We start from the raw sequence: 19,043 nt of genomic DNA on the forward strand, positions 1-19,043 counted from the left end.
TCCCCATTGTATACCATTTGCCAAAATTACAGGAAGACTAAAGATTCAAATGTAAAATTAAAAAAAAAATCAAAGAAATCCAGTTAAAGACTCTCAGGTGAGAAAAAACTTAATTCAAGGGGTGCTTGGGTGGCTCAGTTGGTTAAGCATCCGACTCTTGATCTCAGGGTCATGAGTTCAAGCCCTGTGCTGTGCTCCACGCTGGGCGTGAAGCCTACTTTAAAAAAAGAAAAGAGGGGCGCCTGGGTGGCTCAGTTGTTAAGCGTCTGCCTTCGGCTCGGGTCATGGTCCCAGGGTCCTGGGATCGAGCCCTGCATCGGGCTCCCTGCTCAGCGGGGAGTCTGCTTCTCCCTCTCCCTCTGCCTGCCATGTGCTCTCTGTCAAATAAATAAAATTAAAAAAAAAAAAAAAAAGAAGCAAGGAAGGAAGAAAGAAAGAAAGAACTCAATACTGCAGGATATCCAAAGGGATCAGGCTTTGGTGGCACCAGGTAACCCTGAAAATGGGGATGCAGAGTCTAAAGCAGAGGAACTGGCTGAATATCTGTGAAAGTATCAGCCTACAGATCACCGACCCCGGCCTCGAAGAGGGTAAAACAGAAGACCTGCGCTGCGCTCTACCCCAGGGATACCAACCACAGTTACTTCTCTCTAGCCCTTCCCCCCAGTCGGCTCCCAGTACAATCAAATTCCCACCCTCTAGGCAGAAGAGAGGAAGAGAGACACCCTGAAATACAGACACTGGACGTTCCCCAATGAGACGGTGTAGCTAAACAGACAGTGTTCACACACAGGATGAGTCACCGAGGCTCTGCTTCCAGTACAGACCGGAAGACCAACCCTCCAGCAAGTAACCACCAGAAAATGGACAAAATACAAAACACAAAATAAAAAACCCACGAATGAAGAGAAAAACCGATCTAGGGCACTGGAGAGTTGAGGCAAGAAGGCAGATTTTGGAGAGGAACAGAAACTTGCAGTTTTGGCCCGAGGGGAAGCCACCGTTACGGCGGCAGAGGTACAGGCAGCCAGGACGCGGATAAAAAGCCCCTGTCTTTCAGACCGGAGGCACCAGAGGCACCAGAGGCACCAGAGGCAGGAGTGTGGGGCAACCAGGACTGCCAGAGGGTGAGGGGGGATCTTAGAAAGCAGAGACACGAGGCTCTGGCGCAAGACTCTGCGGAAGCCTGGCGGACCTCTCCACTCACACACGCCGCTGACCGGACACGGACAGGAAGTGCATTCGGACTCTCGGCCAGTTACCTGCCTCCAAATAAAACTCGCCATCTTCACAGCAACCGAACAGAAGCCTGAATCTCCACAACAAAATATTGACAGTGTTCAGGGGAAACCCCTAAATTATGCAACAAAATTGTGTGAAGAAACAGGAGAAATGTGACCCATTATTAAGGGAAAAGGCAATCAACAGGTGTCACATCTAAAATGTTATAATTAAAGCAGCTATTATAATTATGCTCAGAGAAGGAATGTATGTAATAAAGAAAAGACAGGCAATCACAGCAAAGGAACACAAAAGTAAGAATCACGTGGAAAGCTTAGAACTCGAACACAATCTCTAAAATATGGAAAGCACTGAATGGGCATAGTTATAAGCTCGGCGGAAATGACTGAGAAAAGAGTCAGAGTGCCAGAAGACAGATAAAACAAAAGACGAAAGAAAAAAACACGCTGAGACAAATAAAAGAATAGAGCCCATGGAAAGTGGAACAATACGCGAAGGTCAAACATACAGGTGACTGGAGTCTCACAAAGAAATAGAAGAATGGGGCAAAAGGAAAAAAGAAACTGAAGGAATATTGACCCAGCACTTCAAAGCTGGATGAAAGATAAACATGTACAAATTTAAGAAGCTCAATGAAATCTGCACAGGATGAATGCCACACATCACAGTCAAACTGCTGAAAATAAAAAATTAAAATCTTAGTAAAACAATACATTACATACAGGGGAAAGAGGGACATAAATGACTGCAGATCTTGTCAGAAACCATGGGGCCAGAACACAGTGGGGTAACATTTAAAGTGTTGAAAGGAGAAAAAAGGCCAACCTAGACTTCTAACATGAAAGGGATATAAACGAACAAAAAGAAAAAAATCTGACTTGGAGAAAACAAAAACCACCTCTATAATGATTCATCTTAGAAAGGCAGACAATGCACCTATGAAACAACCAGTTGAGTGCTACAAAAATTGAAAAATTAGAGAAGAAAATGTTCTAGGAAATTGAAAATATAATTACATAATGAAAACCTAGGGGCTAAAGTGGGAGGACAGAGTACGAGAAAGAATTCCACCATAGGTGTAGCAAAACATAGTAAGATGGAAAGGAAAGAAAATCAGGTGACCGGTCCAGAAGGTCTGACATATAAATAACACGAGTTCCACAAAGAGAAAACAAAACAAGAAGTTTTAAAACAGAACATAAAATACAAATTCCCCAGAACTGAAGGAACACAGATTTCAGATGAGAAAGTATGCTCAGTATCCGGTTCAATGGACCCCATACAAAGGACAGTGCGGTGTGTAATTCCACAGCACTGGGACAAAGAGGATAAATCAAAGCTTCTGAACAGAAAAACATGTCACATACACAGACCAGGAAGCACAAGGCCTTTGAGCTTCTAAGCAGCAACCATGGAAACTAGAAGACAGGGGACCAAACCCTCAAAATTCTGTGGGGAAATTATTTCTAACCTAGAATCCCAAACTCAGCCAAACGGTTACTCAAGAATGAGAGCAGACTGAAAACATTCCAGGGAGGGTCCACATTCACTTATCATCCACCCTTCCTCAGAAGCCCCCTGAAGCTGTCCATGGGATCCACCAAGGAGATTTCATTCAAGAAGAAAGGGAAGACACTTGTGTGATGAAGGCAGGGAGAGCACAGGTGGTGGCGTGTACCAGGAGGGAAGAGCACCTGGCCGGAGAGGGGCCGCCCATGCGGCCCCGAGCAGATGCAGCGAACGCGCCTGACTGTAACAAGAGGAGATTTAGCCAACCAGGGTACGTTTTGGAGCTGAAATTATACTAAGGAAATAGAAAAATAGGCAATCAAATAAAAAGATAATTTTTAGTTTCAGGGAAACTAAAAACTGTGGGAGGAAAAAACTGTCAACAGCATACTAGATGGCTGGGCTGTCACTTAGCATTTGCGTAAGTCATGTGGTGGTGATGAGGGGCAATGAGAGAAGACAAATGCTCATCGTCCATAGTGGGAACAGGTAATACCTAAAATTAAAAATCATCAAGAAATTACAACTACTAACATTTTTTAGGTATAGCTATAAATACTCAAAATAACAGCATAAGAACAGTTTAAAGTAATAGTTGTTGAGGCTAGGGAAATTGGGGCTGGGTGGGAAGGGTGCTATCAGGAAAGGCATTTTTTGAAAGTCTAACAAAATAGTTTGGCTCTTTAAAATGTGTGTGTGGGGGCGCGTGAGTGGCTCAGTTGTTAAGTGTCTGCCTTCGGCTCAGGTCATGATCCCAGGGTCCTGGGATCGAGCCCCTCATCAGGCTCCCTGCTCGGCAGGAAGCGTGCTTCCTCTCTCTCCCACTCCCCCTGCTTGTGTTCCCTCTCTCACTGTCTCTCTCTGTCAAATAAAATCTTAAAAAAAAAAAAAAAAATGTGCGTGTATAACTTTGCTGGAAATAAAAACTAAATTAAAAAGAGAAAAGTAACAATGATATTAAGGCCAGAAGAACCCTGTTGGATGCAGCTGGGTTTGGGTTTACAAAAAAAGTGTAAAGAAAATACTTAAGAATATTTATATGTGTGTGGTTGAAAGATAGGGGAAGCCTTTCTAAGCCTATTAGTTTAAGCATTTAACTTTAAATTTAAGCATATATAAGCATTTAAGTTTATTGAAAGCTGTTTTAAGAGTTTTAAGAATGCGAGTTTTGACTATTACAAAACTTGAAACTTCTAAAAATAAGATAAACAAACAAAACCCATACCCATAAACAAAAAGTCAAAAACAACACACTGGGAAAGTATTTATGCTATATTCTTAAGTAAACAAATCATTCTCATAATAAAAAGGCAAAGAGCAACAGAAAATGGAGGAAGAACATGAATAAGCAGTTCATGCACACAAAACTATAAACAGCTAAAATATATGGAAAATACTCTCATTATTACTCAGAAATACAACTTAAAACAAAAGACCATAATTTTGGCTCATTGGATTAGCTAAGATTAAGTGGCAAAAACATTACTGATCAGAGTATGGGCGGGGAAGCACTGCTGAAAGGCATAAAAGTAACATCTTTCTAGAGGGTGTTTTGGAAATAAGTATCAAGTGCTTTTAAAATTGTACATAAAAATTTATCCTAAGGAAATAACTGGAAACATTCACAATGATCCTAAAGAGATAACTACAGAGTTCCTTAAAATCCTGAAAAACTGAGAACAACCTATGAGGCAGAGTATCATCAAAATTATGGTTTAGAAAATAAGTTTAAAAAAAAATCATGATATATTAAATAAAAAGGTGAACTACAAAGTAGAATGTAGAAATATAAACAAATGGACAACAAAACTAAATGTTTGTATGCACAAAATGAAAAAGACAACCCCCTGAGTATGAGTGGGAGCCTGGAGCCAGTGGTGGGGTTATTTATGTCTATATTTTCAAGAGAAATTTAACATTTAAATAATTTGAAAACAAAATAAGCAATAGATGAGAAGGACAAATAGGATAAAAAGGAGCTAAATAGAGACATCTGTACTTAGTAAAAGTCTGTTAATTACACTGTTACTCATTTTGGGGGGTTCTTTAAAAAACAAAAACTGCGAACTAGTAGTTGTATATATTTTGAAGAGTCAGATAACGTATTTATAAGAAGCAAGTGTTCTGGCAATGGGTTCCTAATCTAGAGTGAATTTATAAGATATGAAACTGCTTTAACTAGTTTTGATTTACTCATTATACCTTCCTCAAAGAAAAAAATAATATAAGTCAAGAATTCTCTACCTAAAGACTTCGACTATAGGACTCCGAGAAATTTTTTTATTGTCAAATTTGATTTTGGAGAATTATTTATGTAACATTAAATGTCAGCATATCCCATAGTTGAATCTGTCACTTCTTTTAATACTCCTTCTATAAATTATGTTACAACAGCAAACAGAATTTTCAAGGATCAGAATATTTAAGACAACTGTGATTTGCTATGATTACTTTATGAAACCAAAGCTTTCCTTTAAAGTTTTCAATGCTTAAACGAATAGCTTCTATGACCTTGAAAATTTTTTTACCATTGCATAAAGTCTTAAAAATCCATTTATCATCTTTGGATCATTGATGTAGCCCAGTGACTGGAAACATAAGGTCCGCTGTATAAAGTAACAAATGTAGTGCCCACACAGAATACAAACAACCCATATAACATAACACCACAGACTTTTCACCTGTGTGAGTGATGGAACTTAGGCTCAAGGAATTATAGGAGTATGAACAAGAAAACAGACTGGAATGCCATAGCTCGTTATCATAAAACCTTAGAGGGTTTGCTGAGAAAGGACATAAAGTATCCCCAATTCTTTTTTTATGAGCTGTCAGCTTATATTCTTTTAGCAACTTGATATAGTGATGCTTTCCAGGATGTATTTCTCCATCATTATTAAGGGGGAAAAAAAAAAAAAAGGCAAATGCATTGTTTTCTTAACCTTCTCTAATGCTTTTGAATTCTGTTTCTTACAACTAAAGAGAATATAAACATGTAGCATTTCCTTTTTAAGCAAAGCAAGGGCTCTACATCATGGCCTGTGAAATTAACTTTAGGCAGTTAAAATTGGGCCTACTTGGTCACAGGATTTAACTCTGAATTTCAATCAACCTTTAGGAGAAGATTACTTTTCTCCATGTTTGAATGCTTTGTTGTTGTTAAAGCATAATTTTTAGATGAATGAAAAAGGTACCCAAAAAAGAACTGCCTGCAGCATCTGATGCACAGCTCTGAGACAAGTTCTCACCTTCTCTGGATGAGATAATCTTCCAGGATATCGAGACAGCGCACCATCTGGGAGAAGATGAGTACTTTGTGACCACCTGCAATCAGCTTAGGGAGCAGTTTATCAATCAGCACCAGCTTCCCTGCTGCTTGAATCATGGCCTGCAGCTGAAAGTCGGGGGCATCAGGGCTGTGGGTTTTCCGGAAATCTTCCAGAATTTTCTCCTCTGCCCCTGGAAAGGAATGGAACAAAACTATTCCTTGAACAAACTCTGAGGGTAAAAGCTGCTCCCTGCTTTACAGCTCCTAAAAAAAATGAAGTGAGCTCCCAGATCCGGACCAGCAGTCCAGTGAGGCGACACTGTGTGTGCACAGCCGGTCTGTGCCCTCAGCAGAGGACTCTGCAGCAGCAGCACGGCCACTGTGCAGAGAACGGAGGGCTCTGCTTTGCTGGGAGACCTCACCAAGTAGAGAAAGGGCTTTAGATACCAAGCTGACGCATCAAGTAAAGAAACCTCCAGAGAAATGTGACAAAAAGACACACCTCTTGACATCATAAAAACTAGCTATTAGCAAATTCAAGCCACATTTTGATTTAAAATTTTATCAGAAAATTTTATTGTAAAAAAGCTTCTGATGTGTTCTCCGGTTAGTACAGTTAACTGTTAATTTACCTGCGGATTGCATCACGATCATTTATTCAGCTAAGTAATACAATTCCCTGTCCCGAAGGGCACAGTATGGGCCAGCCTACAGTAAATAAAGGGTAGCAGACTGAAGAGTGCTGCCCATCTTCTGATGGCAGAGAGGTGGTAGAGAACTTAGCTCTGTGCACTCACTACTGGATGGCTTACCCAGATCCACCAACCTCTCTGAGCCTCAGTTTCATACATCATAAAAAGGTGAGCATACATACATCCTCCCATTTAATGTAACTCAATACACAGGACTGTTGGTCATCATTAGCTTCTGGCAGAGGCCACGGCAGGCTCGAGTTGCTCCCTGCTTCCCAAACTCACCATTGATCAGGTAGGGATGGTTACAGCACTTTCTCAGCTCCATCATGGTGTTGATGAGATTGGGCATGTTGTGCTGATTTGCCCCCTTGGTCAGGAAGGAAAAGTTCTTCTCCAGGATAGCACGGTAGTACTTTTTCTGGATATTGGTCAGCTCTACTTCAATGATCGTCTCTTGTTTGGGAGCAAGGTTCTTTTCCACATCATCTTTCAGCCGCCGAAGCATCATGGGTTTTAGGATAGATTGCAGTTTCTTCACCTGTCCGGGGAAATGAGACCTGTTCATCTACCCATATCTGATTTTAATGATTGATTACTGGGGTAGTCCAACCTTCACTACACTCTCCTGAGCACCTAATCACAGTACTGTGGGAGTAGACTGAATGAAAGATCATGACTAATCCCTGAACATGGGGAGTTTATAATTGGACCTCAAGGAAAAAAGGGATCTGGTTTTAATTCCCAAGCAGTCACTGAGAACCTAGGTGGCAACCTTACAAGAGATAAAGGGAGAAAGATATAAAAGACAGTACCTACTCTCTAGGACGGCAAAAACAAATCCCTCTCCCTCTATCATGCACGCATGGTGCAGCAATGACCTGAGGACAACTTCAGCTATGTGAGGAGGGACAAGTGACACATTACAAAGGGGAGACTTAGATGCTGAGAGAACAAAGTAAAAAGCAATTTGGGGGTAGGCGAAATGTGTGAAGGGGGCTCAAAAGGGGTGAAAACTTTCAGTTATAAAATAAGTCCCGGGAATATAATTTAGGACATACTGACTACAGTTAAAAATACTGTATATTTGAGGGGCGCCTGGGTGGCTCAGATGGTTAAGCGTCTGCCTTCGGCTCAGGTCATGATCTCAGGGTCCTGGGATCGAGTCCCGCATCGGGCTCCCTGCTCCTTGGGAGCCTGCTTCTCCCTCTGCCTCTCTCTCTCTCTCTCTCTCTCTCTGTCTCTCATGAATAAATAAATAAAATCTTAAAAAAAAAAATACTGTATATTTGAAAAAAAAAATACTGTATATTTGAAAGCTGCTAAGAGAGGAGATCTTACAAGTTCTCATCACTAGAAAAAAAACTATAGCTCTGTGTGTAACAGATGTTAACTAGACTTAGTACGGTGATCGTTTTATAATATGTACTTACATTGAATCATTACCACACACACCTGAAACTAAAGTTCTATGTCAATCATATCTCAGGTTTAAAAAAAAAAAAGAAGTAGAGGCAAGAAGCAGACCCCTCCTACAGCTTCTAAGTAATGCCAGCAAACATGTTTGAAGTAGCAGCATGTAGAGAGTTAATGTTGTAAGATGATGTCTCCCATGCCTTCATGCAGGCTGTCACATCAGGGGCACTTTGAACTGACAGTAGTCTTTGCTATGATTTGTCTGTTCTTCTCCTAACAGCCCGGACCTGGACAGCAGATCTCTACTCACCTGACTGCACTGGCAAGGTGACTTGCTCCCTCTCCCAAGAAGACAACGACAGAAAAGGGATTCAAAATCAAGGCACCTGACCTAACCCTGAGCTATAATAGGATACCAATAAGATTAATCCTGCTGGGAACATAAAATAAGGAAAGGTAAGTGCAAAAGATCGAGTTTCAAGTCATAAAGGGCTGTTCAAAAATGTTTCAGGGCGCCTGGGTGCCTCAATCAGTGAAATGTCTGCCTTCGGCTCAGGTCATGGTCCAGATGTCCTGGGATTGAGCCCCATGTTGAGCTCCTTGCTCAGCAGGGAGTCTGCTTCTCCCTCTCCCACTGCCCCGCCCCCCTGCTCATGCTTTCTCTCTGATAAAATCTTAAAAAAAAAAAAAAGTTTTAAAAGGGGGTACATTCTGCATAAATAAGCAGTGTCAATGCTTCCTGAAAAAAATATAAAGTGACTTACAGACAGTGATTTAGTAGAGTTATCAGAGCAGATTTTAAACAATGATGAATACGCTTCACTTTGGAAGCTGATGCGTTCTGGAACTTTTATTTCCTGTGATTCAAAATATACACATTTGATGCCATTTTTGTGGTTTTCTCCTAACTAACCCCAATCCTAAATCTAACCCATTCATGGGACCTTGATTTTACCAACCATGATACTTGGGAATCCATCTCCCAAGTGGACTAGGAATGACTATATAAGATCCCAAAGAGAAAAGACACAACTAGATAATTATTAAAGATATGGACAAATGCCAATCTGCCACATGCTGGGTTCAGCTTTGCCCTTCACTTGGTTCATACCTTGAATCATTTAGTATACTATATGCCAGACACTGTGCTGGTCAATACAACAAACACAACTTTGGAGAAGAGGTGGGCCTTGTCCTCAGGGAGGTCATTGTCTAGGAAGAAGAAAAAATGCATACCACAAAATAAGTGCAACGGGAGAAGAGGACACCTTGCTAATGGTCCAAAAATGAAGAGAGGTTTGGGAGCTGGCTTTTGAAAGATCAATAGATACTGCAAACGTAGAGAAGTGGAATGAAGCTTGATTCTTCACTGCCCTGAAAGTCTGACTTGCCACAGAAGTAGAAACAAACAGACTTGAACCACAGAGTATACTCCTGACACGTTAGTGAAATTCCCAAACCTTGTTAGTCCCCCAATTCTCTGCCCCAACCCATTCTCACACCATTGCTAGGTTAATTTAGCAGAACTAATTATGTCATTCCTGCAATCAAAGCCTTGCATTGCTTCCCTAATACCTCCCAAATTCTTCAAGCCATCTTCCAAGACCTTCCCACAATATAACCCTTACCCCTCTGGCCTCATACTCCACAATTCATCAACCCGGTTCCCAGCTCAACCAGATGATTCCCTACACCTGAATAAATTCCATGGCTGATTATGCCAGGTATTTTTTCTCCTGTGCAAAGGAGTCACCATCTTTTCTCTCTCCACGACTAAAAATGTACCCACCTTGCAAAGTCCGTTTCCAAATTGTTCTCTCTCCATGAAGGCTTTCCTGATTCCCAAACAGAGGTGACCTTCTCTCTTCTAAAATCCCCAATTTGTTCCTGTTATGGCATTTAAACTTGCCTGGCTTATTTCTGTAATTTCTAGTCAAGATTTCTACCCACCATACATACTTATTACTGTTGGCTGTTCTGAATTAGCTTTTAGTCCAATAAGCTAGACTCAGGACTGGATCTTTGAAAACTGGGAAATCTGGTTGATTTGGACAAAACTAGACTTACCAACTATTCTAGTATATGACTGTCTTCTTCTCCTCACTACCTGTGTAGTTTGTTGTACTCAAGAAGATGAGCCTGGGAACGTGTTGCAGATTATGTAGGAGGAAGGATGAAGGATGAAGAAAGCAGAGGAAGGTACCACACTCCGGAGTTCAGGACAGAACAAAATCACTGACCTCACATGTGAGATCAACGAAGGCAAGAGGCCTGATATGCTAACACAGGATTATTGTGGATACTGATTCATTTATACCTCCGGAGTAATAGGAACTCCTAATAATTAATTTACCCTCCTCAACATAGACAAACAAGTTAAATAAAGGAGGTAATGCTCATTTTAGCAAGAATATGAGAACTTGCTAATGCCTGTCCCCACAACGACTTGTTCTGTCCCTGATGGTAAAGGTAATCATCACATCGTCTCCTCAGTCCTTCAGGCCCGTTTACCTGTTCCTCTGTTTTCAGATCTCCAAATTCCTCCAAGAAAGCAGTCTCTGAAGGAAACTGTGATGGCTCCAGAAAATTCAGCAAGCTGAAGAGCTCCTCCACAGAGTTCTGCAAGGGTGTCCCAGTGAGCAGCACTTTGTGTTCCTGCACAATAGTACATGATAAGCAGTGTTGAGCCACCAAAACAGTATGCTTTTGAAGCCAGGGCATTCTGTGCTCGCTTTGGGGCAACTCGGTTTTGCTTTTATGAAAAGACAGGATGCTGCTGTTTCAGGGCGGGTACGGTCGATTAATAGATCAACGTTCCTTTCACATCACTGACTCCAGCGGCAATTTCACGTTAGTGCAAGCAACATCCATCCATTCATTCATTATTACTACCCTCTACGTACTGGGCACTGTGCCATGGCTGTCATCCCTGGTACCAGATCATTCAGGGTCTTGGAAACAAGCCGAAACACCTTACATTTCCAGGTCACAAATTGCATGGTATTTAAGACTACCCTGGGTCCCCTTGGGAATCTATCTGTGGCAAAGGTCAAATTGTTGACTCAGTTTGTAACAAAAACCCTTTTGATTCCTGCACTGTCACAGATATAGATGGCAAAAAGAAAACTCAGAATAAACAGACCATGCACAAGTAAGCTACATGCAGAATGGCTACAGAATGCTTCCATAGGGGGTAGATGGAACCGGTGTCTATGTAAAGAGCTTGCTAGCTCTCACCAGGGCCATGAGCTTTAGACCCTCCAGAAGTTTGCAGTTCCTGTTCTTCAATCTGTGGGCTTCGTCAATTATCACACAGCTCCAGTGAATCTTTTTCAGCTCTGGGCAGTCTGCCAGTATCATCTCAAACGTTGTGATGACAACATGGAACTTGAAGACTCCTGAAAGGGGGTTTCCCTGAGGGTGACACAACGGAAGGTGAAGCTTTATGTCATGACTACAGAATACAGCTGATGCGTTCCCAGCAGGAGCAGAGGAGGCAGCACCGTAAGACGGTAGGGCCTAGGTAAGGGAAGCCGGTAAGCATGGTACTTCCTCGTTTGGGAAGAGAGAGAATATAAGGATGAACCAGCTATTTAGACAAGAGAGAGACCTCATTACATCGATAAACAGAAGTAAGAGACACGGGCCCTCACAATGGTGAGACATATGAGCAAATACGGAAGACACAGCAAGGAAGCTTGTTATTTATTAATTGCCATGGTAAGGAAAGCAGATGGGTACGGATTCACACGTTCCCAGCCAGGACCGGTCTCGACCACGCAGAGCCTGAACACCCAAGGAGACCTTCTTTGCTCCTTTTCAGATATGGTTGATTTCACCTTGGACCTGGGGTTCTAGCACAGAGGTTCAAAGCCCTGCTCCCGATTCACGCGGGACAAGAGCTACCGGGCAGGACACATCTTTGTCTTCTACCTATCTTAGTGGTGCCATGAAAGAGCAGAGCTGCATCATGTTGGAGCACATCCTAAAGTTCTCCCAAGTGTCTCCTTTTGCTGTTAATGAAATGCCTGGGGGAGGAGCACTGGCTTTCCTCGGATTGGAGTCATTTAATGTTCACCTTGCTTGATTATAAAAACCAGTGGCCAGGACAAGCTTACAAGCATACTCAGTAAAGTGATTGTAAGTAACAAAGCCCCCCAAGCCCCCACAGTCTATTGTGCTTTTAACAATTTAAATCCTGTCTTCCCTTTATCCTTCCCTATCAAATGTGTCAACCTCCTCTCCAAACTCCCCAAGAACCCATCCTCTGTACACTAATTCTGCCACTCACTTTTTTTACTGAGCCATGTGACAAGTCAGATAAAGTCTTCTGCATGTCAAAGCAACTTCATGGGCGCCTGGGTGGCTCAGTTGGTTGAGCGACTGCCTTCGGCTCAGGTCATGATCCTGGAGTCCCGGGATCGAGTCCCGCATCGGGCTCCCTGCTCAGCGGGGGGTCTGCTTCTCCCTCTGACCCTCTTCCCTCTCGTGCTCTCTGTCTCTCATTCTCTCTCTCTCAAATAAATAAATAAAATCTTAAAAAAAAAAAAAAAGCAACTTCATAAGCCAACCAAGAAGCCAAGCTTTCAGTATCCTACAAAGGATAGAGCCTCTGGCATATTGCAGAGAGTGGAAAACATGCCCTACAAATCCTATGTTTTTGTTTTTGTTTTTAAAGATTTTATTTATTTATTAGAGAGAGAGAGAGAGAGCACAAGAGGGGAGAGCGGGAGAGGGAGAAGCAGACTCCCTGCCGAGCAGGGAGCCCGATGCGGGACTCAATCCAGGGACTCCAGGATCATGACCTGAGCTGAAGGCAGTCGCTTAACCAACTGAGCCACCCAGGTGCCCCAAATCCTATGTTTTATCACAAACTAAACTACCAAGAAGAAGCAAGAAGTCTGCCTCAAGAAACAGAAGACTCTACAAAAGCAGTCAACGGTAACCCAAGGTGCAGGGCCTTCAAACTCCTGAGGGCAAGTGACAGAAAGGCTGTTCTGAGCGATGACATCAGGCCGTCACCAGATCTCTGAGACTGTGCAAGGCCCACCTGTGCGTCTCTGTACACCATCTCATACTGCTGGATCATCTGCCTGCTGATCTGGCTGCCATGGTACACAATGGCATTCATCTCTGTCCACGTCCGGAACTCCCGCTCCCAGTTCGTGATGGTGGAGAGTGGGGCGATGATGAGGAATGGGCCGTGGATTCCCCGGAGGAATATCTCAGAGAGAAATGTGATGGACTGGATGGTTTTCCCGAGGCCCATCTCATCAGCCAAAATACAGTTTTTTCTGCAGAGAGTAAGAAATACAGATAATTCATCATCTATACAGGAAAGTGGGAGAGGTTGGGTATAACTCAAAAGATACTTCGGAAGCACACCTTGACCTGTAAGGTCATCAGTGAAGGGCCTTATTGGCATTTTCCAGAGATGCAACTGAGGCACGTTTTGATTCTTATGATTCACACCCTGCCTACTTCTGAAAAGGAATTACGGCAACTTGAGAGAAAATACAGGAAAGAGGTCCATACGCTATAAACTGAAAATACTAAAAATTAAAATAACAGTGAGACACAAGGAGAAAAAAAAATATGCCTCAAACCTAAGCCAATTTCTGTACCTGACAAACTTTATGGAAGCCAAGGCAAAAATAAAAAGATAAGTTACATGGTTTTCACTGTCCATTATTTGTGTCATCGAGGGTGAACTTTTAACCCACACAATTAATTTCTTATCAGAGTAAAAATGTTAGTCTGTCCTGGTGATCCAGAATCCCAGACTGCACAGAGCAGTCTCGCTCCTCGCTGCACTGGTGGGCACTGGAAAGCTTAGGGGAGCTTTCTGGCCCAAGCGGCTCTGTAAGTGGCACAGACTATGCCAGGACATAGGTCACCAGGGCCCCATCTTGTGCGTTCTCCACTACAGCCTGCTGTCTCTAGAATCCATACTAGGGGTATACTCTAGAATGTTAGAAAAATCTCAAATTTCACCTGTTTCATCTAGATTCTGGTGGCAACTGAAGCACGAAGAGTCCAAAACTGAGTGGTACAGCCCCAGCCTAGAATATCCAGGGCTCACAAATAAGTAGTGGAGTTGGGGCTACAATCCAGATGTTTCCTTTTAGAGCCAATTTTTGCTAAAGACTTAGAACGATCTTTTGGATTTTGTTTCATCTAGGTTGGGCCTAACCTTTTGGCTAGAATGGCAAAGAAAAAAGAAGCATAAAGTCAACAATGTCTAAAATCATTCCTTGTGGGGGCGCCTGGGTGGCTCAGTCATTAAGCGTCTGCCTTCGGCTTGGGTCATGATCCCAGGGTCCTGGGATCGAACCCCACATCGGGCTCCCTGCTCGGCAGGAAGCCTGCTTCTCCCTCTCCTACTCCCCCTGCTTGTGCTCCCTCTCTCGCTGTCTCTCTCTGTGTCAAATAAATAAATTTAAAAAAAAATTAAAAAAAAAAATTTTTTTCTTTTAAATCATTCCTTGTGGTTGGAGAATCACCTGACGTGGAGTCTTGGCATGCCTCATATACAAAGATTACTACCCTAAACCTATGGCTAGGTTCCACTCTCTCACCACCTTGCTAGCTACTGCTGTTCTAAGCAGGCTCGGGCGACAGTTTCACTCCAGTACAAACACATGGGGGGATAACTGTCCGTGAAGACAACCCTGGTTCCGGTTCCTCACCTGTTATACCAGTTAAAAAGAAGCCAGTTCATCCCCTCTAGCTGGTACTCCCGGAGCTGGTTACTGTTCTTATACTCTCGAGACTTCTCCAGTTTCTGCCAGGAGTCTGAAGCAGGCCTCTCCTGGTGGAGGAAGGCAGACAGAACAAAATACAGAGAATGGTGTTTGAGGAGCGTAACACAAATAGGGATACAGGATAAGAATGGGGAAGGTGGCAAATCTCAAAACACTGTCCTAAAGCTGGCTGGCTTCAAGCTGCAGTTACTATGATCTGAGTAAGGTGTACACACACACACACACACACACACACACACACACACACACCCCTCTGATATAAGGCAAGCCCCTATATTTTCTAGCTCTCACCAAACTAAACTAAGAACATCTCTATAAAATTTGCAAGTAATTAATGAAGAAGAGAAACAGACCCACCTACAATCTTGGTACTGTTTTACCCAGACTCCTGGATGCCACTCTCACTTACACTTCCATCTCCCTGCAAACCAATAGTAGTCAGGTGTTTTGGCTTCTACAGATAATTTTTGTTATTTCTTTGTGCATGTAGCATCAGCTCAGGAAAGTACAGTGGGTCAAATATTTTGCTGATTAGTTCCTAGAGTCAGTATAAGGCAAAAAGCCTGTAAAATCAAAACTGCAAATTTCTTCAATATCCCATAAACATATTTTCCCATATAAAATACTGATTTCCAAATATAATTGATCTTTTCTCTACTGATAGAAAACGCCATATTTATCACATACTAAATTTCAATATATCCATGGAGCTCTATTTAGATTCTTCATTCTGTTCCACTGGACTGTCTAGCACTGCAATAAAATCCGATTTTTAAATTATGATATCCTTTTATCAGATTAGGGAATTATTTTTCAAAAATGTCTCATCTACTCTACCTTATTCACTATTCTGTATAACTTCAGAGTCAATTTGTCAAGTTCTCTTAAAATCCCATTGAGATTTCAATTAATCAGGGGAAGATTTAAATCTTTAGGTGTGGAAACTTCCCATCCAAAAATTCTATTTATTTAGGCTTTATATTATTTGGACACAGACTTGGTTATTTTGCTTATAGCAAATTGAGCCCCTAAATTAACAGTTTACAGTCTTAAAACATTCCTAGCGATAGCTACAGTTACAAATGAGAATTTTGAGACTGTAACGTTTCTGAACAGTTTTAGTCTTTGGTAATTCTACTTTGGAGTACTACAACATAGTTTATACTTGAAATACGTTATTAACTAAAACTAAACCACTTGCATGTGAAATTAACAACATATCCCCAATTACATCATTGATATTTGGAGGTAAGTAAGTGAAATCTGTCCATGATCTTTCAGAAAAATACACATCACAGCTTACCTACAAAATTACTACAGCTGCAATTAGGCTAAACCCTTTAAAATAGGACTCTGTTGAAAATTATTACTAGTGTATTATTTTGTTGTTGTTGTTTTGACTGTTTATTTTATTTTTATTTTTTTATTCTTATGTTAATCCCCATACATTACATCATTAGTTTTAGATGTAGTGTTCCATGATTCATTGTTTGTGTACTAGTGTATTATTACTAATGTACAGATACAGGTGCTTTTAAAATAAGGGAGAAAATAATTTAGTATGTAAGAAAACAATGACTTTAAAGAAAAAGGCTTTAAGCAAAGATATTCCTATATAAACCCTCTTGCTCTGTTCCCTTAAAGAAATCACATTCTTCTTAACCTACAGGAACCAGTCAGCGTGGATCCCCCAAAGTCCACATACTCCTTTAATCGGGGATGCTCCCCTACTTTACTAGATCCTGTGGGGAGACTTTCTGGAATGTTCCTCTAATGACTTATATGGCTTACTCTCAGCACTGTTAAGTACCGGAGGATGGAATTTCACTGCAGATTTCTACTTTGCTGCCTTGGTAGCACTCCAAAAGCAGAGGCATCATGCTCCAATCCAGTCAATCCAGCCTTCCCTCCTTCCCCAGTGCTAAAGGGTTTAGTTGAACATCACCTACTGGCCAGAATTTCAGCCATCTGAGCACAAGACCTGAAATCAACTGGAAGTTTCTGGTTGACTCCTAAGTGGTATAGACTGCAGGAAACAACATACCCCAGGGCTCCACAGCCTTCAATGGCTACTTAGTTAACTTGAAGGAGGAGAAGTGATTCTCGGAGTCTCCATGGTGGCTCCGGCCTATTAAAAGACTGCTCCTGCTTTGCACAATCATCACGGACAATGTCACTTCTTGCTTTCTCTGTACTTGACCTATATGTAACTAATTTTTACCAAAAAGCTTTCAGGTATAGAATGTCCTATTCATCAACTTCAAAGCCCAGAGTAAGATCCCTTTAAAAAATTATTCAGGTAAACTTTCATTTGGAGCTGGTCCTTTTCTTAACACATAAAAAGACAGCTTTAGTTATGTTGTGAGCTACCATTCCAATTCAGAATTTTTGAGATAAAATTTCAAAATGTGCATTTTAAATGCGAGAACAAATAAATCAGAAACAAAGAGACAAGTGTGAAATAATACCATGGTTCACTGAGCAATGAAAACAGCAGCATCCCAATAGCAAAGAAGTAAAGGAAAAGGGAAATTGCCTGAAAACACTTGAGAATTCATATTCTTGCCAAATGCATGTAGTCAGTCTGAGGAATTAAGTGGGATTCAGGCTGAGTAAGAATCCTGATTACTCGGAGATACTAACTTACAATTAGCTTCAGAATGGAAATGCTCTCTACTCTGCCCCACACCAGTTTGTCCCTGCCTTGTGCCACACGTCCATGTGTGTCCACGCATACACATGCCTACCCTGTTAACCTGTGAGCTCCTAGGGGCTGGGTGTGCACCTTCTTTCTTATTGTATGTCACTCAAGAGTCAGCCAACAGCAGATGTTTAACAATGACTGATGAATTAACAACAGACAACAGTTGTAGGAGAGGGTTGAAAGAGAAATTTATTAACCAGTCATGCAGACAAAACACTATTAAAAACTATGTAGATTTCTAATCACAGTTCTGCACCTCAAGCTTCCTCCATATACTTCATATGCCAAAAAAAAAAAAAAAAAAAAAACCACCACCAACAAACCCACTGCTTTTGAGTAGACTCTGACAGAGATCTAAGTTCAATGTCAAGCTCTTGTCTCCTAAGTCCTGACCTTCCCGGGATATAAAAACAACAACAAATAAATAATAAGGAATTGGGTAAGAGTTTTTCATATAAATGTGGTGACTTTTTAAAAACAGAAACTTATTCCAGTCTATAGCCATATTCAACAACTCTGATTCTCTTCCCAAGTGAGTCACATCTTAATCAGGCTCTTCTAATTCTACATCCTTTTAATTATTGTCCCTCTATGTACAACTACTTGTCAAGTACCCTGGGACATTTATGCAGCTCGGGGGGAATAATCCAGAATCAGAAAAACAAACTGATTAAATAAATATATTTTGAAAACTTATGTTCTCTCTGTGAAGTCCAGGGATCTATAGGTAGAAGATAGTTCTTCCCCTTAAGAATATTCCAGTTGAGTAAAGGCAGAGGATAAAAACAAAGAAAAAAGATCACTGATGGAGCAAGAGGTAGAAAGAAACAAGAAAGATACTAACCATTTACTGAGCTTCTTTCCCATGCCAGGCACTTCGTACACGTTCTATCTTACTGACTCCTGTATACAGCACCACATATGAAGAAATATAAGCTCCTATTCAAGGTTCTTAAATGTCACACACATCAAAATAGAGCCTAGACCTAATGTTGACCAGAATGCTAGCGAAGTCAGATTTGGGGAGAAAAACATACCGAACTGCAAGTTCAGTGGAGAGCGGCCAAAGGTAAGTCACCAACAAAGACCCTTCTGAGCACGGCCCCACAGACATCCAGGATTGCCACGGTCATAAAGTTAACATGATACAACAGGTGCCCAACAGGGATACATTACCACATGCTTAATTTCAGGGAGAATCTGAAGAGACTCAAATTCTTTAACTTTTGCAGGATCTACGTCTTCCTCTAGCTCCCACGTGCTTTCTTCATAAGGCAGCGAGCACCACTTCACCAGGTAATGCGTCACTTCCTGGTGGGAAACAGGAGAGGAGTTTATGTTCTACTAGATTAAAGGAGTCAATCATACCCCGGCCAATCTCTGAAAAACCCACCCTATCACACATAAGTGCCATTAAAACAAAGACCACATGTTAACAAAACAAACAAAAT

The 19,043-nt window shown here is 41.6% G+C and overlaps 1 protein-coding gene across 5 annotated transcripts in view; it reads right to left on the minus strand.

Annotated features, from left to right (window-relative positions):
- CHD6 (chromodomain helicase DNA binding protein 6) overlaps positions 1-19,043 on the minus strand; it is a 196,546-nt gene that overhangs the window by 76,478 nt on the left and 101,025 nt on the right. For all 5 annotated transcript variants that reach the window (XM_064573191.1, XM_064573193.1, XM_064573194.1 and 2 more), the window contains 7 exons: positions 18,769-18,903; positions 14,814-14,935; positions 13,175-13,418; positions 11,362-11,538; positions 10,636-10,779; positions 6,994-7,249; positions 5,997-6,207 (listed from right to left, as the gene is read on the minus strand). In XM_064573191.1, coding sequence (XP_064429261.1) covers positions 5,997-6,207; positions 6,994-7,249; positions 10,636-10,779; positions 11,362-11,538; positions 13,175-13,418; positions 14,814-14,935; positions 18,769-18,903 — 1,289 coding nt within the window. The remainder of the gene's footprint in view (positions 1-5,996; positions 6,208-6,993; positions 7,250-10,635; positions 10,780-11,361; positions 11,539-13,174; positions 13,419-14,813; positions 14,936-18,768; positions 18,904-19,043) is intronic.

The sequence above is a fragment of the Mirounga angustirostris genome, unplaced genomic scaffold (genome assembly GCF_029215605.1).
Source record: "Mirounga angustirostris isolate CCGP_5_RB_7025 unplaced genomic scaffold, mMirAng1.0.hap1 SCAF_10, whole genome shotgun sequence".
Lineage (NCBI taxonomy): Eukaryota > Metazoa > Chordata > Mammalia > Carnivora > Phocidae > Mirounga > Mirounga angustirostris.